The 22062-nt window shown below is 39.5% G+C and overlaps 2 protein-coding genes across 2 annotated transcripts in view; both read right to left on the bottom strand.

Moving 5' to 3' along the window:
• The window catches only part of CCDC138 (coiled-coil domain containing 138), a 36854-nt gene extending 35166 nt beyond the window's left edge, over nt 1-1688 (bottom strand). Inside the window, exon 1 of the mRNA XM_032188368.1 lies at nt 1684-1688. The gene's annotated coding sequence lies outside the window, so the exon portion shown is untranslated. The remainder of the gene's footprint in view (nt 1-1683) is intronic.
• LOC116489741 (ranBP2-like and GRIP domain-containing protein 3) overlaps nt 1-22062 on the bottom strand; it is a 34915-nt gene that overhangs the window by 12254 nt on the left and 599 nt on the right. The window contains exons 2-20 of the mRNA XM_032188355.1: nt 20538-20605; nt 19931-20042; nt 18794-18946; nt 17684-17914; nt 17160-17305; nt 15631-15823; nt 15010-15100; nt 13931-14140; nt 9227-9405; nt 8960-9135; nt 8554-8677; nt 8031-8192; nt 7494-7631; nt 7264-7410; nt 6610-6792; nt 6440-6523; nt 5813-5951; nt 5551-5648; nt 498-5007 (exon numbers count right to left, since the gene is read on the bottom strand). Coding sequence (XP_032044246.1) covers nt 498-5007; nt 5551-5648; nt 5813-5951; nt 6440-6523; nt 6610-6792; nt 7264-7410; nt 7494-7631; nt 8031-8192; nt 8554-8677; nt 8960-9135; nt 9227-9405; nt 13931-14140; nt 15010-15100; nt 15631-15823; nt 17160-17305; nt 17684-17914; nt 18794-18946; nt 19931-20042; nt 20538-20605 — 7144 coding nt within the window. The remainder of the gene's footprint in view (nt 1-497; nt 5008-5550; nt 5649-5812; nt 5952-6439; nt 6524-6609; nt 6793-7263; nt 7411-7493; nt 7632-8030; nt 8193-8553; nt 8678-8959; nt 9136-9226; nt 9406-13930; nt 14141-15009; nt 15101-15630; nt 15824-17159; nt 17306-17683; nt 17915-18793; nt 18947-19930; nt 20043-20537; nt 20606-22062) is intronic.

Genomic DNA, 22062 nt, shown 5'->3' with positions numbered 1-22062 from the left:
TTAGATTTAAAAAGGCTAAAATTAAATCCTAAAAAATAAATTGTTTGGATATAAGTGTTTAACTGTACTTATAAAGGGGGAGAGGGGAACACTTATCTAAGCTTTGGAAGCATTCTGTACTAGCTACGTGTCACAGTAGGAAAATTCATGTTTAATGCTATACTAGCTTACCCTACTTACCTGAATAAACCACGGCTAACATCTCTGCCACCACACTTTATTATACTTTAGTTAAGAAACAGTTTGTCTTCGTAAGTCTGAGACTAGAATGCAAATTATATACTATCATCTGGTTAAACAGTCTTGGAATGGTAGGAAGCTAACCCATCACAACCCCTCCCTCACTGCCCCCTCCTCAAAAGAAGGGGAGAGAAAGTATGCTGGAAAGAAAGAGAGGTGTATTATTGGGACAAAAAAGTTGTGTGAGTAGCATTAGGAGATAACTGCTTAATAAGTTGCATAGCTGAAAAAAAAATATTAGTTCAAAGGATACTCACCTTTTTCCAGAATTCTAAATGAGAAGTTGGCAGGCCCATCATGTGCTGAAGTAGCCAAGTTGTCTGCCTTGCCGTCTCGAGGCTTCTGCAGTGCACTGGAGCTTCTTGGTCCAGCTGCTTCCTTTTGCGATGCTGGAATACTGCTTTCGCCTTTTCTTGGAGGAGTAAAGCTGAACCCAAAGAGAGAGCCAGTTGCCGAAGTATTTCCAAATGTGAATGTCTTTGACTTTTCATTACTGAAAATGCTTTTGACAGATTCAGATCCAAATACAAACTTCGGAGGAGAAACCACTGCTTTTGTTGGCGTTTCAGATGTGCTCGACACCTCTGAGGCCTCTACAGTTGTATCGGAAGTATCATCGCCATGGCTGAGGTCGGTTCTTTCTTTAGTAGTTTCTTCCAGTACAGCTACAGCATTTTTACCACACGGAGATTCTTTTGGTGTATTGGCACGAGAGGAAATGGGTATTATCAGTGTTCCTTTCTCCTGGGCATTCTTTGCCTCATCAAAAATCTGCTTGAAAGAGTCTGCCACATCTTGCTGTTTGAATCGCACAGCTAGAAGCTCAACTTTCCGTTCTCCATCTGCAAAGTCACACGCGGTCCACACCCACACTCTATCAGTTCCTTTCATTTGTTGCATATTCATATCTGGTGTTATTCTGTGATTGGCGCAGAGTTTTAGTACCTGGTCCCTTCTCATTACTATACGCACTTGTTTGTCGTCATAGTTCTGCAGTATCTTGATCTCCCCAATACCTCTCTCTTTCCACTGATTAGTGTCTTTGTCATATCTGTAGAGTTTAGCTCTGTGACTGAAGACAACTTGCTCGTTTTCCTCACCACTGGTCACCTCCACGAGGTCAGGCAGAGGTACCACAGGTTCAAAGTACTGCCCATCTCTCTCCTCGTCTTGAGTAACATCAGAATCTTCATCTGTGCCTACAGACGTTCTACTCTGGTTTTGCTTGGAAGGAGATTTGGATGGGCTCAAGGCAGATTTAAAGCTGAAATTAAAGCCTGTAGTAGACTCCCCAAATCTAAATAGATTTTTCCGTACAGGGCTACTTGCAAGAGGTGATGCATACACGGAGCTGCTTACGCTGTCATCCAATGTTTCCTCACGCAAATCACAGTTGTCCCATTCCAGAGCAGGCCCGGTACTTTCAGCTTGGGGCTTTACAACCAAATCGGAAGTACTGCTGACAGAAGCAGAGTTGACATTTTCCTCCTCTGTCAGTTTAGTTTTGTCATCTGTCAGAAATGTTTTGAGATCCTTTAAGCCACTCTTCATTTCTTCTGCTTTCTGTATAAGTTGAGCTGTCCTACCTGTATCGACAAGTTTGTGGGGTGTCTGTAGTGGTATATCTAGTAGTAGCCTCTGACATTCTTCAAACTTCTGTTTGAATTCCTCAGCCTGCTCTGGTGTTTTGAATTTTGCTGCCAGCTGTTCCAGCTTCGCATCACCATCAGAGAAGTCGCTGGCCATCCACATCCATGCTTTGTCAGAGCCAGAGAGCTGTTTCAAGTTCATTGTTGTTGTTATCCAGTGATTTGCACACACCTTCAGTACTTGCTCACGTCGCATTAATATTCTTACTTTGCCATTAACCTCGTTTTTAAGAATCTTCAGGTTGCCCACCCCACGTTCTTTCCACTGGCTTGTTTCTGCATCAAACCTGAACAGCTTCACTCTTTGTGAGTATAGCACTTTCTCATCTTCCTCTCCTGTGAACGGTTCTACTTTTTCAGGCATCTGAACTATAGGATCAAAATGGATATCATCGCTATCCTCAGTCTTATACACATCATCATCTTTCTCACCAAGATCAGCAGAGGTGCTGGCTTTGTGATCCGTTTTAGAAAGCTGCGAAGAAAACAGCTTTTCACCTGCACCTGAGAAGCCTTTGAAGTTAGGGTCCTTTTTGCCAAATTGAAAGCCTTCCCCAGCAGTACTTTTTGCAAGCTCTGCAAAAGTGCTGCTATTTTGGCCAAAAACAAACTCAACTTTCTCCTTGCTTGCAGTTTCTTGAGATTGGAGGGAAATTCCACTATCTGAAGGCAGTTCCTTTTTGTCTTTTTCATCAACATTTGTTAAGAAGCCAGCTGCACACTCTTTGGATGGATCATCTTTCTTAGTGGCATTTTTGCTAGGTTCCTGTATGCCAAATTTAAATCCACTTGATGGCACTGACATTGAAAAGTTAAATCCTTCCTTTGCAGACTTTGCTTCAGAATCAGCAGGAATTTGAAACGTAAATGCTGGTGTCTTGCCTTGCTCAGCATGACCAAACTTAAAGCCCTTTCCTAAGAAATCACACTTAAAACCTGTTCCTATTTGTCCTTTGGCAGGTTCAGATAGTTTACTTTTCAAATCAGAAGTAGATGCTGATGAAGCATCACTAACAGACTTAGCAGATGGATTTGGTGTTTGACAAGCTACACAGGCTGGTGAAGAACCTTCATTCCTTACAAGACAAGTATTACAATCCCACTGGCCTTCCTTTTTAGCAAAAAGCTCAGCAAACGTATTCTTCTGTGGCTTGGTTGCATCAGCACCAGAACTGAGGCTGGGAGCTGGAAGTGCCTGAACAGGAGGCACAGGCACGTTTGGTTGACTTTGTGATTTAGGATTCTGGCCAGAATGAGAGTTTTCATCATTGGCTTCAATGGGAGTGCTCTGTAGGCCTAGTCCAAAATGACCTTCTTTTTTAGAAAAAGCAGTTCCTAAGTCATTTTGAGTAGTCTTTGGAGCATCTAACTCAAATTTAAAGGAAATTTGAGAAGATACTTCTGTATTCATTTTGCTTGGATTCTGGGAGGCAACAGGTTCATTTCTCACTGAACGCATGCTGCTGTCCCACTTACCTTCTTTTTTAGCAAAGGCAGAACCAAATTTGTCCTGCGCAGTGTTACCACTGGCTTTGAAATTTGGAGTAGATTCAGTTGGTGGGGTGCCATGTGCTTGCCACGTATCTGCATTTGGGCTTTGGCACGATACACAATTCTTTGCAGTTGTGTCATTTGGAACTAAACATACCTTACATTCCCATTGAGCCTTCTTCAAGGGTGACTGTCCAAATCCAGCAGAAGAAAACGTTTGCTGAGCTTCCTTTCTGAATGACAAGTCAGGAAGACTGACTTTGTTACCAGATTCACTGGTCACTCCATCTTTTGGAAATTGAAATACAGAATTCAGGGTCCCTGAGGTCGATACGTTAGATTTCTTGATATCCTGACTTGTCATTTCTTTTGCAGTCCCACTACTCTGAGTCACAGGTGTGTCAACATTTGATCCTAAGGTTCTTAAAATGTTCTGAGCCTCTTCAAACTTGTTTTTGAAAAGCATTGCTTCCTCTGGTGTTTTAAACCGAATTGCAAGCTGCTCTGGTTTTGGCAACTCGTCTGCATAATCCAAAGCATGCCATACGAATGACCTATCTGATCCAGCATTTGGAGTTAACTTCATATCGGTATTTATGTAGTGATTTGCACAGATTTTCAGTACTTGGTCCCGTCTCATTAAGAGACGGAATTTGCCAGAAACTTTATGCTTCAGTATTTTCACATTTCCAATACCCCTTTCTTTCCATTCCTTAGATTCTGCATCAAAACGAAACAGTTTGGCTCTGTTGCAGAAGAATTGTTCTTCATCTTCTTCTCCTGTTTTCACTTCGATCTTGTCAGGGAGGGGCACCACAGGATCAAAATGAGGACCATCGTCATTCTCATCTCCAATGGTGCTTCCTCCCTCCGTTTCATGACTTCTATTGGCCAAATCAGAAGTTGGAGTCATAAATAAAGACTTGTTTTGTTCTTGGAAATTAAACATTTCACTCTTCTCAAAAGCTAAGTTTTTATGTGCATTCTGTGCCATGCCTTCTGTAAAAGGGATGCCTGAAATATGTTTATTGCCAAAATTGAATGAGTTTCTTTGACTAGCTGTGGGGTTAACTGCTTTTTGCTCGGCGTATCTATCATCTTGTGAAGGTTTATCAGATGTCAGAAGACCTAAAAGGCTTTCACTGCTGTTAAATCCTGCATTAGCAGGCTGTGCAGCAGCTTGAGGAGAAGAAAAGGTAAAGTCTCCATCATTAGACTTGAAGTTAGTGTTGAATTTAAAAGTTGTTGGTTGACTTGACTGTGCTGGTGTTGGCAGACGTGGTTTTGACCCTTCTGCTGTTCCGGGCTGTCCAAATTTAGATTTTGGAAATTCTATCGGTTTTGATTCGGCAGGTTTTAAAGTTGCTGGTGCAACTGAAGGCTTTGTGAAATAGCCAGGTCCGGGGAGCTGTGGGTTTGTGCTTGCCTGTGGAACACTGTAATTGTAGTAATCACCAGCTCCACGAGGAGAAATGATCCCAGGAGCGTCAAAACGTAAAGATGTGCCATATAGGTCTTGGGGAAACACACACGCAGAGGTGTTTTGCAGAGGTGGTGTATGAATTGGTTGTTGATAAGCATATAGATGTTGCTGAGGTGCAAGTCTGTTCATGCCATAGACAGGTGCCTAAAGAAATAGCAGGTGACAATCACCTTTTTTTTGTTATGATGACAGAGAACAAGGTATTACTATGCTAGAGCCCACATAGACATGCACTCTTAAGAACAGTGCACATTTTAAAATTAGTTTAGACTTAAACTTACGAGCTTACCTTAAATTGATTATTTTAGATCTTGAATGGCATCTGAAAATAAGCACTAAAGAGGAGCAAAAGATGAACGGGCTCTTTGGTGTTTTTGAGGCTTGATTTTTTTTGATAAGCAAAACGCTCCTTTCCTATATTACTTTTGGGAAAAAACTTAAGTGCCATCACACGTACCCAGCAGGAGACACGCATTAGCACATTTACAGACCTGTTTTGCCAGCCGCTCTGCCTGAGCCCCACATTAAAGAAAAAGCAGAAAGATCAATCATCAGCTACCTCCATTTTAACAAATGCTATCCATGGAATGCAGTTACATTCAACTACAAGCAGTCATTCAAAACGATCAAAATCACTCTTTTATGTAGACCAGTAGGAACAGCTTGAATGAATACATTCATCCTTACCTTTGTTGGTGTTACATTGGTTGCAGCAGTTCTGAGAAGGTACTGAGAGTTATAGGCAGGTGACTGGCTATAGTAAACGGATGGGCCAGTAGTAGCAACTGAAAATGAACACCAGAAGAGGTTATATCCAGATTCAGTTGTTTTGAATGGATTTTCCCCAGAGATCAGTTTTAGTTGTGAACCTTAAAACATTTCTGCTATATTTTATCAAGTCTACCTCAGTTTAGCTAAGTGTTTAATTAAAAAATCAGCAACAACTTACCTGTTAATGGAGCTTCATGAAGATTTTGTGCTCTCTGATAGCTATCTGACATAGAGTCTGCTCCATAGCTTTCACCAGGCCACCGATGAGATGACACATTTGAGTTGGAATTACTGAGTTTCATTTTTTGCATCTCATTCTATTAAGACAATGTTTCGATTAAGACAATGTAACTGCATATACAGGCACTTGTAGAAGAAAGCATAAGGAGCAATACCTACACTAATTACAATCATGTTCAAGTTCTGAAAAAAAAATCAAGAGGTGGCTGCTGGAATAATCCAAGATCTGTTTATGCTATACAATATGCTGGGAGTGTTTTCTAAAGCCAGAAACAAAAATCCCAGAACCAACTGGATGATACCCAAGCTGATGAGAGAAGAACTTTCTGCACACACAGTCTTTGGAAGGTTTGCCTCCATACCCCTAACTGAGTCCCAAATCGGGGTTTTTAGGCAACAAGTTTTACTCTTGCTCTCATTTTAGGTAGATGTTTACAGAAGATATTGTCACTGAGTTACGTGGTGGCCTAGCAAGCAAGCATTAGTTCATGCTAGGATCACTGAGTCCTTACTATAACAAAAAGATGAGCTGATCTGCATTGAACGTGGCGACAAAGTTGTTTACCTTTAAAGCTTCCACTTGCTGACAGATCATTTGGAGTATAGATCTGTGATCTTCTGCCCACTGAGGGGGAGTTTTAGGAGAAAACTGGGGAGTGGAAGAAAAGTTCATTTAACCTTTTGAATTTTTATTCAAATCTAACACTTCCCTAAAATAATATCTGGCTAATGTACCTTGTAGCTCTTAGTCGGTGAGACAGAGAACTTATCAGACAATGGAGTGGAATGTTTCACTTCTGATTCTATAGCTGGTGACAGATCATTTCCGAAGGCAAGACTTCCCTCTTCATCATTCTCTCCGAGTTCCTGAGTCACTGCATCCAACATTTCCCTCACGGTTTCAACAGATACCGGCAGCTAGAAAGTTATTTGAAATGCAAACCATGATTGCGTTCTTCCTCAGAGGAGGAGACTACGTTTTGATCTCTGGTTGAACAATTCACAAGGTTTTCATTACAGAAACACTGTTTTCTCAGCAAAGCTCTAAATCTATTAAAGTTAATATAGCAGAACAATTCACACAAGCTTTGATTTTATTTGGAAACTATTAACCTCTGCAAGAAAATAACAGGCAAAAGCTATTTGTTGGCAAAGAAGCTGTCAACCACAGAGTACTGCATGATCTGGTATCTTACAGAAGTTTGCCAGAATCTGCTAGCCCACTAGTGTTATGCGGGTTACTTATCACATGAGAAAAAGTAAGTTTAACTTGCCTTTAAGTAAAATCTGGTCTAAAAAATCTGACTTGAAGGCAAATGGTTTCATTTTAAAATAGTAAGATAAACCAATGCATCTCTCAGAACAAGCTTTTAGGCAAGAAGTACTTACTTTCTCAGCTACTGACATATCTGAGGAGCTTTCATCTAAGATCTTCATTAGATAACGCTTGCTTTTAAGAAGATAAGCTTTGTGTTCTTCTTGTTCTTCTGGCAACATGGCACCATTCTCAATCTCCTCTGCCTTTCTTTGGAAGATCTAAGAGTATGCATGTTAATTAGAATCAGCCAGATTGCAAGTGAAGAAAAAGCATTTGCAGGTAATGAAGTTTATGAACTTACTATAGCAAGATTCCAGTATGAAACTGGATTCTTAATAGCTTCAAATGCTAACAAAGCATCATCAGTTCTGCCATCAACTGCATCCAACGTTGCAAATGCTATACGTGCCTCTTCTTCATAGACTGTAACCTGCGAGACCTACAAAGCAAAACATGAGTCATACCTAACTCAATACTTGGAACAGAAAGTGCATGTGAACATCCACTAAATAATCGGGAAGGTGGAGGTTAACGATATTACTAATTTTTTATTCCTGTAATACAAGGAAAACACTTTTAAAAGGAAGTTGGTACTAAGGGAGTTCAAGAGGCTTCCAATCAAATAGTTTTAAAACTAGAAATAAAGTTATAAGGAAAGATTCCCCTGCCTTTATCAGACATGCACTTACTACCAAGTATCACTGTTAATAACACCATAGAGCTATAGAAGGCAAGAAAACCCCAACCAACGTACATATACACACTTATACATAGATATACATTAAGATTTTTGTGATATAACCCCTCTTACTTCAATTTTAGATTAATCAATCTGTACCTGAATGTCAATGCTACGGAAATGTTTGAAGAGAGGTTCAGTAGGTTCAGGAATACTTCTCTTCTTTTTGACTGTTTCCAGCATAAGCAAGACTCTCTTCCAGTAGTAAACACTTCGTCCAATGTACTCCTTTTGGTCATAAAAGGAGTTAAGGCTAATGCCCTGTTGAAGAACAGGGAATAAAGGCAGGTCACCTCAACAAATTCAAACCCAATGCTATTCATACATATTGTTCTCTGAACCAGTAAGATACTAATTATCTTCTCTAATACTTGTGATAAACTTCAGGGGACCTCTCCACAGAACTATGTAAAGCAACATACTGGTAGAAAATAGCACTACAGTTAAAAGTAGCATTAAGAGAGTACTGAGGGAGAGAGAACTCACTAGGGTGACTAGAGCAACTAACTTAACTGATAAAATTAACCACAGTTCTCTCATCTGATTTTATTTACTGTTTAGTTCACAGAAGAAGAGAAAAAACACATCATGTTATACATATTTTAAAATAATCTTAGCTTACGGTTTTTTGCAGTGTTTTTGCCCAATGTATAATTAAGGCAGGTTGAAGGCCATGTTTCTCCAGTGCTCGCAGAGTACTTATTCCATGCTGTACTACAAGCCTCAGTTTTACTGCTGTTTCTGGTCTGCATATCAGAAGAAATATTCCACAATTAGTGTTCCTTATTTTCTCTGTTTTAGTCCTAACCTACATCTAGCTTAGAAATGCATTATTAGAAATTAAAACCCCATTTTTAGGAAGTTTTTAAGTGTCTCAAGCCCCTCCAGCAGTAAGACTTCAATGTCCAAAATACATCAAGAAAAATGAATTTAATTTTACACATAATCTATGGGGATCAATTCATGATACCCTTGCAGAAGCTACTAAAACCCCGGTTTTGGATATTTCCAACCTTAAAAAGCCTTACATTGTTTTTCTCTGCGTAAGAGTACGAACAGCATCCCACCAGGCTCTTTGCTTTTCAGTATAGAGCTGTTTGCACACTGGCAATGGCAAGAACTGAGGCTGATGTGCACTGTAGCGAGCGTTAAACTTCTCTTGCAATTGTAAGTTGCTAGTGAATACCACTCCAAGCAAAAATACCTATTTTTGTAAAATTAAAAGATAAAAGGTATTAAATAACAGAAACTCTTAAACTGCATAGTACATCTAAGAACTGGGAAAATTTACTTACTTCAAGGTCTAACAGGCAAATGGATTCAGGAGCATCTGTCTCTAGTCTTGATGTTTCTTGGGGCAAGTGAAAAATTTGTTTTAGCCATCTGCGCACTGGGGGTAATGCTGACATCAAGGTCCACTGCAAACAAAGCCACACGAGGTGCTGGAGACTACCATTGTGCATTCGAACGGCACCTATGCAAAAACAAAGTTGTAGGAAGTTAATACCTGCATCCTAATTAGGAAGACTTGCATCTGATTGAAGCCAGATTTCTTTAAATGAAAAGTAGAGTTTTAGTATATATATCACACTGAAGGAGCTTCCTAGCAGTCTCTTCCCATCTTTTTGCCTTCATCTAAGCTGGAAATAAGCATTTTAAAAATAAGACGTAGCATGAAGTGATTTCGGCATCTATTTATATTATATAAATATCTTCTGAAGAAGCAGCATCCACTTCATGGAGTGCACAAGCTAAGTGTATTATGGAGATAACATTTCCACTGAAATGCGTAAGGATTTTAAATTTTAGCCTCTTCATTTTGAGGCAGCAGATTAAACTAATGTATTAAACAGGAGTACTGCAGTTTTTCTAGTTCTGTAATGTGGAGGAATGGTTAAGTGAAGTAGGTCATGTGAATGTTGAGCAGCTAGGAGGTCGTGAGTTAAGAAAGTATCGAACGCAGCTCATATGAGTCTGAGAAAGTACGTAACGTCTGGGAGCTAATCAGGCACAAGGACACGATATCCGTTGGAGGTTTGGGAAAGCACTAACTGTGTTATTTTGGTTGATGGGAGTGAGAAACTAGCTGATAAAATAGAGAAATGCACTAACCAATCATGAGCTTAGCTTTTGCAATATGTATGAGCTAATTATATTGAATTAGATAAAAGACGACTGAGCTATCCAATAAATCGAAGTTCACTGATCACTCATATTGAGCGTCTGTGTCTTCCTTCCGTCGACAACAAATGTCCTCGCAACAAATGGCGCCCAAACAGGGACAAATCTGAACGGGAACAGGGACTCCGCTGGAGTTGAACCTGCGAGCCACGGTTGGACGGAATACAGGAACCGGTCCTGCAACGCAGCTCAGGAGGTGAAAAGGATGAAAAATTGCTGAATCCCCGCACCCGAGGTCTGAAAGGTGAAAGGGACGAAAACTTGGAACCCCCGCACCCGCAGCTCGGAAAGGAGTCCTCGCACCCGGGATGAGCCTATAGAGGGTCCCGCCGGAAAGCGCCGCCGAGGTCTTTGCAAAGGCTGCAACGGTACCGACGTATATAAAGGTATGGAGAGACAAGCGGCATATGATTTGCTCAAATGCTTTTTAGAAAAGTGGAGCGCGCAGCTTATAGACTGCAAAAAGGATTTACCAGGATTATTAGCATATGGAGTAGCGCTGGGTTGTTTTATCAATCCTGATACAGTTTTTGAACAAACAGAGTGGCGTAAATTTGGGGACAAATTGTTTGATGAAGTTATTGATGAAAATAAGGCTGCTGAAAAGTTATTGAAGCTTTGGAGAGCAGTCACTAACGCCTTAGTTATACATCAGGCTGAGCAGAGAGTTGCTGCTACCGCTACAGAGCGACTGGGATTGCCGGGAAGTGCTGGAGCTGGGCATTGCCCACTGCCGCCTTCAGTGAGAACGGTAACGCTGCCTCAGGGGGCTACGAGGCAATGGGAGCCTCCCCCCCCTCAGTCCGCGGAATCGAACGGCAGCCGACCCTCACCGTGAGGCGAGTCGGCACAGAGCAGAGGGACGGACATCAGGACCCTGCAGCCTGTCTGATGGAAGCAGCGGCGGCTGTGCTGCTTCTCTCTGGCATTCTTTTTATAAGAGGTTTACCTTGCAATGCAAAAGGGATACTAACTGGAGTGTTAATAATTGTACGTGTTATTCTTAAATGTCCAGGTATTTTGTGTTGAAAGTATTTGTGTAAGGGTAAAGTTTTAAAACAAAGTGTTGCAAGTCACTTCAGGAGGAACACAATGAGAGACAATATTGGTTATGATTCTAAATTATATTGGCCGCACGTATTGTTTGCTTATCATTCTAAATTATATTCTTGTGGTATGATTGCGGTTGTGGTATGATTGAGAGTGAGATGTGCCAGAGGCCTCTGAGTGTACAATTGTGCTCTGGGTGTGCAAGTGTGCTCTGGGTGTGCAAGTGTGCTGTGTACTGTGTTAGTGAGAGCCCATTTATTGCCATAGTACAGGCTGAAATCATAGGAAATTAGTACTGGTCGAGCAAAATCATGTTTCAGAAGTATGGAGTCATTGTGTGAAGTAGCCACTTGGAGAAACTTAAGGGAACGTACTGTTTAAAACTTTTTGATCATAATGAGTCAATTCACAAATCCATTACTTTCTTGAAAGAGCACATGAGAAAGAGTCAATATGGTATCAATCCTTTCAATCAATGGTTCACTGATTTGTTTGAAACAGTGCATAGATGGTTACTGGGATTAGTCAAAGGGGGATTAAAGATTCTGTTCGCTGTGGTGTCAATCATCATTGCATGTAGTACTGTGATAAATGTGGTTAAAGGGTTACTTGCAAAAATGCTATAAAATGTTATAGAGATTTTGAAATGGTGCCGGAAACAGGTACCCAGTGGATCACTGCAAAGTGGATTGAAGCAGCTTTAGAATCTGCACACGCCGAAGACGACCAGGAAGAGGTTCCTGATAATTATTCTGACAATGACGTGGGTTGTGACACCTCGACAACTGTCAAGAACAGCCTTCGATCACCATCAAGTGATTAGGTTTAAGTGTGTTACTATTAAGTTGTGTTACTTACTATTAATTGTGTTACCATTAAGTGCTTACAGTAATTGTAGTGTTATTAGGGTTAAGTTGTATAGTTGTGTTATGTTATGTATCCTTTCAGAACATGCTTGTTTGGGGTCCCAATAGGGGATCCAAAGGAACTGAGCGAAATGTTAGCACCATATTCTGCCAGTATTACTCTGCTTAATGGATCTTTTTCTGACTGTAGGAACTGCACATGCTTTGACTAGCATTAATAAGCTTGCTTGTTGGGCTGTTAAACAATCAAATGTAACAACTGAGATTATTACCGAAATGGCACAAGATATGGATAGTCTTAGGCATGCTGTGTTACAAAATAGGGCTGCAATTGATTTTTGTTTTTAGCGCAAGGACATGGATGTGAAGATGTAGAAGGAATGTGTTGCTTTAATCTCTCTGATCATGGTCAATCAATTCACAATCAATTGAAATGGCTAAGGGATCATACACAAAAAATTACGATACAGAATAATTGGTTTGATGATTGGCTTAAATCTGTCTTTGGAAATGCAGGGGGATGGGTTTTTTACTTAATCAAAGAGGGACTTCGCCTTTTGCTTATAATTATGTTGATTATAATTGCTGCGCAGGTAGTCTTTAACTGCTTATCTAGGAAGCTTGAACAACTCACTGAAAAGGCATTTGTAGCCCAAATTAAAAACGGGGGAATTGTGGAGGAATGGTTAAGTGAAGTAGGTCATGTGAATGTTGAGCAGCTAGGAGGTCGTGAGTTAAGAAAGTATCCAACGCAGCTCATATGAGTCTGAGAAAGTACGTAACGTCTGGGAGCTAATCAGGCACAAGGACACGATATCCGTTGGAGGTTTGGGAAAGCACTAACTGTGTTATTTTGGTTGATGGGAGTGAGAAACTAGCTGATAAAATAGAGAAATGCACTAACCAATCATGAGCTTAGCTTTTGCAATATGTATGAGCTAATTATATTGAATTAGATAAAAGACGACTGAGCTATCCAATAAATCGAAGTTCACTGATCACTCATATTGAGCGTCTGTGTCTTCCTTCCGTCGACAACAAATGTCCTCGCAACACTGTAATGCTCGTGAAATCTCTATCTTCAGCAATGTTAAAATAACTTGAACACAGTTTCTAACTTAAAGCCAGACTTTTTTTGGCAATTATGTTTTTGCACTTATTTCCTTATCAGGGAAAATCTGTAGGCTGCATGCAATACACACAGACTTTCGTTGTTTTAAAATACATAACAAAAAATACCATAAATAAACTGCTTATGAGAGGTTGTGGTAGTATAAGCTTTTAGTTATTTAAGATAAAGGACTGTAAGCCTTATTATCTAAAATTACCTAAGAGAGTTAGGTAGTATGCACAACAGATTTAACAGCCTAAAAGTTAATAAAAATTATCAGCCAGGTAAAAAAACTACTAGTACTCTAACCTTATTACACCAAAATTCAAAGCCAGACTTCATCATCAAGTCAAGTTCAAAAAATGAGAAGTTTTTACTAGTTTGCAACTCCTCCTAAAGTTACTTTTTTTTGGTGCTCATAAGCCTGTATTCATAGGTCACATAGGAAGACAGACCTGCCTTCCCGTTGACGCTTACTGATGTCCAAACACAAAGCTAAACAGGCAGCAGCAAATGAAAATGGATCAGAACAAGCTAGAGAACACAGAAAGGATAGAAGTAGGGAAGTATGTGACAGATTCTTAAGAACCAAGCATAACAATACTGCTTCTCAGCAACATGTTACAGCATAAATTGAAACTCCTTACATATCACTCTTTTGGAGTGATTAGGGCCATATTAGCTGTTCAGTGTTGCTATCTGTCTCTTACTGCAATACGAAGTATTTCTAGAAGAACCTCTGGTACAGACAGTCATGTTTATGCTGAGTTTCAGAGAGTAACACCTCTTACCAGCATCATATTTATGAAGTTCCACTTGCACTGGTGCTTGCGTACTGATATTTCCGATATCCTCTGTACCAAGGAAAGACCTCTCTCTGGAAACTCCACTCTTGAAGAGATGATCAAATAGTGTAGATGAACCACTTTTGTTTGCCAAAGATTCCACTACCTCTTTCAGGAAGTCTTCCTTGCCATGGCTCAATTTCAGCAGCATATGGCCTAGAAAACAAAAACATCACATAGATAAATGAGTGAACTTCATTAAGGAAAGTAACATTTGATACAGTGGGCTGTTCTTGCTACTGGAGGCTGAGAATCAAGATTTCCCCTTATGAAACTCACAAACTGGTAAGTTATATCCTCTCTGTAATTAGGTCAGTGTTTCAGCACATAGGCTTTCTAAGCCTTTAGTGACACCAGTCCCAAGGCATTGGTTTTCCTGGAGAACTGGATTTACAGAGTGTTTTTTGTTTTTTTTTTTAATTATTGTTCTAGGGGCATTGCAACTGTATTCAAAATAAGTAGCTATAATACAAGTCGGAGTTGATCTTATCAAAATCCATTCTGGAACAATTCAACCTGATGTCTACTGTTCTATTGTTTTTTTTTTTCTCGTTTGTTTTCATCTAGGGGCTATAGAGCATGTAGATTGAAAGCCTGCCTAAGCTTAGCAATAGAAACAGCAACCCTGATGAACAAATAAGGGGATGGAAAGGACAGAGAAACAGTAGTATTTTCTTTTATGCTTGGGCTAACAATACTTGTAAAATAGAACCAGCAGGCAGAAGCCATTTTCAGATTAGGAAATGCTAAAAAGTTCAATTCTACTTTAGTGTCCTGGAGATAAAAAGAAAAAGCTCACTTGAAAAGAAAGAATGAAGTCTGCCACCATGCTGAAGAGGAGGAAGAAAACATTAGATGTCAGGATCAAACTACTATTTTGCATTTTATACGTAGTCAGAATCCAGAGAGTATTACTGTGTTTTTCAAGACACAACGTGTATTCTTTAACAAGAGTCACTTGATTCTTAAAGTAGCTATTCATAAGACTAAAATGGAACTAAGGGATTTTAATTATTTTTCATTACCAGACTGGCTTTTCCGATCACAGGCCAACATTTCCAGCGTATCTTGTCCAGTATGCTCCCCTTTTATTAGTTTTGACTTTGGTTTAGGAACCTGGTGAAGAATTGTTATAGCTTCTTTACTATACAAAGCAGATCACTTAAATTAGTCTCAAAAGTTAGGAAACAAGCACAAAAAAAATAAGAAAAATGCACCAATTCTGAAGGTACTATATAACATATCCTTGGAAATATATGAGGTGGACAAATGCATCTATTGCAAATAGCACACTTTTTTAGTTCTGCTGTCTAAGCAAGAATATGGGAGTTACTCAGTTCATCTTCTTCCCTCCTTACACCAATAAGCTTACTATTCATTATGTTTTCAGCTGTATTGCAGAAAAGAACAGACTGCAGAAAATACACTCATTAGCCTTTAAGAGTCAATTTACTTTTGACAAGAAAAGCACAGTTGACGATACACTTTTATTCTAGTGATGTCACTTGAAATCTTTTAAAGAATTGTGGAATAATAAGATTTGGTGAGGAGGGAGTCTTACAAACACTAATTTTCAGAATACAGATGTTTAACAGAGCATTCCAAGAACCGCATCAACTAAAGGCATACACTAAAAAACAACTTACCTGGAAACTTATCAAGTAACACAATGCTGCCAGTTCACACGCCTCTCTCCACTGTGCCTCATTCTCCTGAGCCATTTTCAGTAGCAAGGTTCCTGCATACATGTATAACTGTCCTTTCATTTCAATGAAGGTACGAGATAACTCGTCAGTCCCATTCACATAGGTTTTCACTGAGTGAAGCACACGATCAAGGCTAAAACATAGAAAAGACTCATTCTGAGCAAAGTCCTGGTAAAAGCTATAGCATGATTTGGGTCGGTGTTATTTAACTGTGAATCAAGTAACTCGAGTTAACTAGAAGGCAGAGTAACTGTCTCAAACTCCTAAAGCTCTCAGCTTTGCTTGTTGAAGTAAAATTCACTTCACTTACCAAAAGGACAGACCAAAATACAGTTAGACCGTTTCTTCCAAATAAGAGGTACTGCAGCAATCTGAATAGCTGCAGGCCAGTAAATAATCTCCACTCAGGAGCAGCTTTCCAATAAACAGTCAACACACTCTTTCAGTAACCTAACAAAACTATAATAGCTGTTAACATTGCCACGATCCAGAAGTGCTTCAGATCTAAGTACCTTGAAGGACTCTAAGGAAATGTTAGAAGAACGACTACATGTTTATGGTCAACGTTGGGGGGGGGGAGAAATGAAAATGTCTTTGGACATTACCTATTCCTCAACCATTACCTGTATTGCTTCATATACTCATTCAAGAAGAGCAGACCGAAGAACATTGTTTGTTTTTGTTTTTTTTTTTTTAAAAGAAAAAGGTAACAATCATCACCTAAGCAAGGAACAAAGCTATGACAATAGAAGTTAGTGAGAAAGGGAATCACAGAACTGTAGGGGTTGGAAAGGACCTTGAGAGATCATTGGGTCCAACCCCCCTGCCAAAGCAGATTTCCCTAGAGCAAATTGCACAGGTAGACATCCAGATGGGTCTTGAACGTCTCCAGAGAAGGTAACAGAAAGAAGAGAACGTAGATCTAAGGGAACATAGCTCTTCATCAACAAATTGGCTACAAATGTTGTTTTATACTACTTCACCTGTGACACAGACGATATGCCTTGAAACCAGCTAGCCCTGAAACACTATCCAGTTTTCTCTGAAGGTGAATGTTCTTACTGCAGGCAGCTTCCTCCCTTCCAATTATATTATATACCTAAAGTTTTTAATTATTCCAGCACGTATTGCGTTAACTTGACCAGGACAAAGCTGATACACATGCATCTGGGAAATTTTAATGAGACAGTTGCTGAGGTACAGAACATTCTCTTACTGAAGGGCAAGAAGGTAATTGACCCAAGATAATATTGAGTCTTCCTCATGGTTATGGGCTGACTACTCAAACAAGACTTATGGCTTGGGGCTCAAGCCTATTAGGAACCTTTCTTTATTCTAAAACAGAGTCTCCTCTCCCATCCACAAACTGGTTACACAATGAAATTGAAGCTTGTTTTGCAACCTAGAAAAATACATGCAATTCATAGTTTTTTTGTTTTGCTTTAAATACAGAGAAGTTAAAACAATACCTTTCGAATGCACTTCTGCATTCTTGCATGTCTCTAGAAGATAGCGTCACTTTAAGAAAGCTGCAATAGGCCAGCAGATGATCCTTCTTGATAGTTTTCCAATTACTTTTATCAGACTCCAAGTCTTGTACAGATTCCAGGTATTCCTAAAGAAGAAGGTTCAGAGGATAAGGAACAGTCATCCTTCCATAAAGGCAAAGACAGTACTTCTCCAAAACAAATCATTATCATTTAATGCGTAATCTATTTCCACTACTGAGATATTCTTCAACAGCAAAATTCCAGGGAACTATTTGCCTGAACAGTTTGGTCCCTGAAATTAGAAACTAAACAACTCTGTAACATTTAACTCTAGGAAGAAAACTCCAAAGAAGTACTTTGTAATTTGAGTGGTTCCACTAATTTGCATTTGAAGGAGTTAAATCACTTGCGAAACAGCTGTCAGTGTAACTAACTAAGAGACACAAACTATCCAGTTTAAAGGATATGGAAGATAATTACAATATCAAAATATGATTACACACCTCAAATGTCTCTATGACACAGGAGCACCATTCCAAGCTTGACTGCAAAGGTATTTTCTTCTTTGCTTCCTGACAATGGAGAACAGCATCTCTTAGCCTATTATTTGAGCGGTAGAGTGTAACTAGTCTGATGTTAATGTAGATATCATCTGGTCTTGCATAGAGCTCTGCTTGAATCATGTCGAAAAGTTGATTCCATCCATCTTCACCTTTACAATCCAGCAACTGCTCCTATTGAACATGAAGGCAGCGCATTAATATTTCATCTTGCATGTGGGCCTTTTCAACAACTACATTAACAGACAACTCTTGCCTCCACCACACAAACTACATTAAACTATTAAAGCTGAAAAGCTTCCAGTTATTACGAAGCTTAATGAAACACTCAAACATTTAAAATAAGGAAAAAAAAAACAGAATTTGTCTCTTATGGATGGTATGTTCAGCTTGTGAAACCATTTGGTTCAAAGGCAGCATATCCTGCCACAGAATAGCCTGTCTAAAACAAACATCTTAAGACTAAGTGTCATTGCTGCTGTGTTACACAAAACTAACACCTGTGCAAAAGTGAGACTGTGCGACTGAAGGCTTTTACACAGTAATTGAGAGTTAGAGCATTCCTTACTTTCTGCTGTATTTAATCCAAATTTAGAAAACAAAAAAGCAGCATAGAGAGCAAGGAAGTCTGAGTTCTCAGGCCTGATACCCTCCTGCCAGTCACACAATAAATAGAGAACTGCCTACCTAGTCTTAACTTCTTGGATGTGACTACTAACATGATTTTCCTGCATTTTTGAAGACTATCAACCCTGAAACCTTGAGAAGTGTACGAAAGCCTGCAGTTGCAGTTTTCTTGAAAGCTAGACAGAAGTGTCAAATGGCAGAGAAATTAACATTTCTTCAAATAGAAGAATATTAAATCTAGAAAAATAGAATAAATTCTAGAAGAATTACATCTAAAGAATATTAATTCCATTAGATTTAATACTCAAGATTCTAAAATAATTTAGCCAGGAGTTTTACAGAAGATGACACGGGAAAAGTGCTCCTCCAGTCAGATGCTAGAAGCTTCTTAACATCACAGAACAGAGGTTGGAAATTGGCATTTACCTTCAACTTGTACACAGCAGGGCTTCCAGGAAACAACTTAGCAGATTTTTCAACCCAGTATTTTGCTCTTTCATCAGTGACGTCATTATTGCACAGTAACTCCGCTATCTTCAGTACCAGATCTTTCTGCGTTGGGTTCAACTCCACAGAACGCTAGTTTTCCCCATGCACACACACAGGAAAAAAAGTCAGGAAAAAAAAGGTAACTTGATCTTGCAATCCACACAGAATGGGAAAGAAAATTACAACAGTCATTGAAAAGACACAGGTATTCAAATTAGACAGATCTATTAGTAAATACTTTTTGAATAAGTTAAGAAAGACCTCAGTTTCTAAATGCATCACTAGTCTACAGCACCCAGATACATCCGCTGCAACTCAAAAGAGCAAAAATTCAGAAAAGAAAGAATTTCAAAGGGAAAAAACGCAGAAGCCAGCTACTCTGCCCCCACCAGCAGCTATACGCAGGCAGCTGGACTCTTAAGTACCTTTAGTCTAACTCCATATAGACATTTTTGAAGAAAATTATAATTAAGTCACACACTACGACAAGCTGGGATGTATTGGCTGCAAAACTTTTGAGCACATCCTCTCCCTCCCCAAAACCTGAACAAAGGCATTCTGATGGTGAATTTTTCATTGGGCAATCATATAAATAAATGTAAATTATGTTCGCCCTGCCCCATCTCACACCTCCCCAAACAAAACCCCCCAAAAAAGCAATAAATACGAACAACTAGAAAACACCCTAGGTCTAGTCTTCCAGTAGCAACTAGATTACTGTTGTCACCTGAGCCCTTGCTAAGAATCTGTGACTGTTGTCAAATTCCCTAGTCCAAAGGGCAATGTATGATATGGAAAGAATTTAGTAGCAGGTAGCACAGAGACCCAGTCTAGGTCACAAAAGAATCATCTTAAAAAAAATACTGATGAAGCAAAACACATCAAATGAAGAATCCCCTCTGCAGTATGTCATATACACCTTTGGCAACAGAAAGCATACATATTACACTTTTTCCACAAACATGTTTTCTTCTATGCATTTAAGAAAAGTCCAGAACAGATTGATTTTAAAATATTTTAAAATCCCTTTACAATAGATTAAAGCAGGACATCGGAGGTCGGTGGAGTACTTACCTTGTAACATCCAAAAGCTTTTTCTACGTTGTCCTCAGCTTCATAAATTTGACCAAGAAACCTGTGTGCTTTCGGATCTCTTTGCTGTACACTCAGGTATGTCGATATGTATCTATGGAGCAGGAAAAAGAGGATCAATATTCCTCAATAATATGAGTCCCTCTGTCCTCAACCCCAGCCTCCATGGAACCAGGGCAGGAATTTAACATGTGATACAGGAAATGCAGACATGGTTGGTTCTAGATAACTGGTCTGGACCTTAAAGTACAGAACGTTATTTTTACATGTACAGACACTACTTATTTGCCAGTAAGTATTGGTATTTATTAACAAAAAAAAAAAAAAAAAAAGAAAGAAACTGTAACTGTAATTACTTCATAATACAATGGAATAAAAGCCATTTCAAACAGCAAGTTTTTCAATATCACGTAACTAATTATCTAAGTTGCTGTTTTATAAAGATTTAAACAGCACTTGATACCCATATCTACTGCTACTGTAAAGCAGCATGATAGTGATCTTGATTTCTCCAGTCTACTTCATATTCACTTAGCTTTTCTAATGTACTTTAGAGAACAGAATAGCAGAACACAGCAACATGTGTTACCTTTTAGCCAGTTCATACTCCTGTATTTCAAAATACAACTTAGCGAAGAAGAATCCTTTTAAAGACTTCTGAAAGGAAAACACACAACAAGCACATTTAGATGTACAACACTTTTAAAGTAATTGAATAGGAAGACCCTTCTGATACTTTTGAGAGACTGAATTTGATAACTAGTTATCAGCTCCAGTCCGCTCCTCATACCCAAAGTTTGGTTTTGAAAGATGTGGGATTTGGAAAACAATGTTTTTCCAGTAACTGGCCAAGGCTACTAACGTGAAATTGAGGTTACTGGTGAAGCAAGCAACAAGCCTTAATACTTCTGACATTTCACAAACACTTCTGACTAAAGAGTGTAGAAGAAGGGAGTCTGCTACATTTAAAGTACAGTTTGTTTTTTTCCCCCCAATGTAACAATGTTGCAAAAAGAATCCCTAAAATCTGACAGAGTAAACAAAAAGATGTTACTTAGTCCTGCTCTAGTACATATCACATACAACTGTTTAAATACAGGTAAATGCTTTCTCCCCAACTAAGAAATCCCTCCTACTCTCAGTTTATATACAAAATGCATCGATACAGTGATTTATTTCTAATGTCATCAGTCTGAGATAACTTGAACACACTTGTTCCGGGGATGAAAGATGAAAGGTATTTAAGGAGGAATAAAACAAGGAAACGAAAGTGAGAAAAAGCAAAACAGAAAACTGAGCAAGCAAGAGGGCAAGATGGGAGAAGCATGGGCAGGAGGAAATGAGTCAAAGGAATGAGCTAGAGAACTACAAAGTCACCAGCAAAAACTTCAAGGTAGAAGCTATTTTCAAATATGTATTTAAAATCTGAGCTCCCAACATCGGATCAAAAAAGCAGGTTTTGTCTGTGAACTCCAAAATACTGGAGATAGTTAGGCCTAATGACGCAAAACGTGAATCAACTGCCTGCATTCTAAATACATTCAAATTGCTACTCCCCACCCCTCTCCCACCCCCAAGTTATCTATGTAAAACTTTAAGAAGTGAATTTAAATGAAAGCAGGCCTCCTAGTTTTCAGTCCATATTTTCAGGTATCACAAGGGATCAGTGACACGCCAGAGTGGACTCATGCTTGACACCTTGTGTACAGGGATGAAAAGCAACCTCAAAATAAACACTTGCAGCCTTGTAAGACCCTTCCCTCCAAAATCAACACAACAAGGAAACCAGTAACTATTCCCACGGTGGACTGTGCTACACAGTCAGCTGTAAGCATCGTTCGAAAGTCAAAACTAAACGCGCGCGGTGGCCTTGAGCACAAGAAAAGGAGAGGAAATATTTTTTGTTGAGTCCACCGGGGAGTATCAAAACTGTGGGAAACGTATCTGTGAATCCGGCGGCGATGCACTTGACGCTGCCTAGCCTAAACAGCGCCCAAATCGCATAAACTAAGTCACAGGACAACTTTGCTGCTGCTGGGAAAGGCACGAACGGTAGGCACAGGCCCTGCAGGCAGTCCCTAACGCACCACGGCTAGCTCGGGCACATTCACGCC

Source organism: Aythya fuligula, chromosome 1 (genome assembly GCF_009819795.1).
Source record: "Aythya fuligula isolate bAytFul2 chromosome 1, bAytFul2.pri, whole genome shotgun sequence".
In the NCBI taxonomy this organism is placed as follows: domain Eukaryota; kingdom Metazoa; phylum Chordata; class Aves; order Anseriformes; family Anatidae; genus Aythya; species Aythya fuligula.
This window is presented reverse-complemented; position numbering and strand designations above follow the sequence as displayed.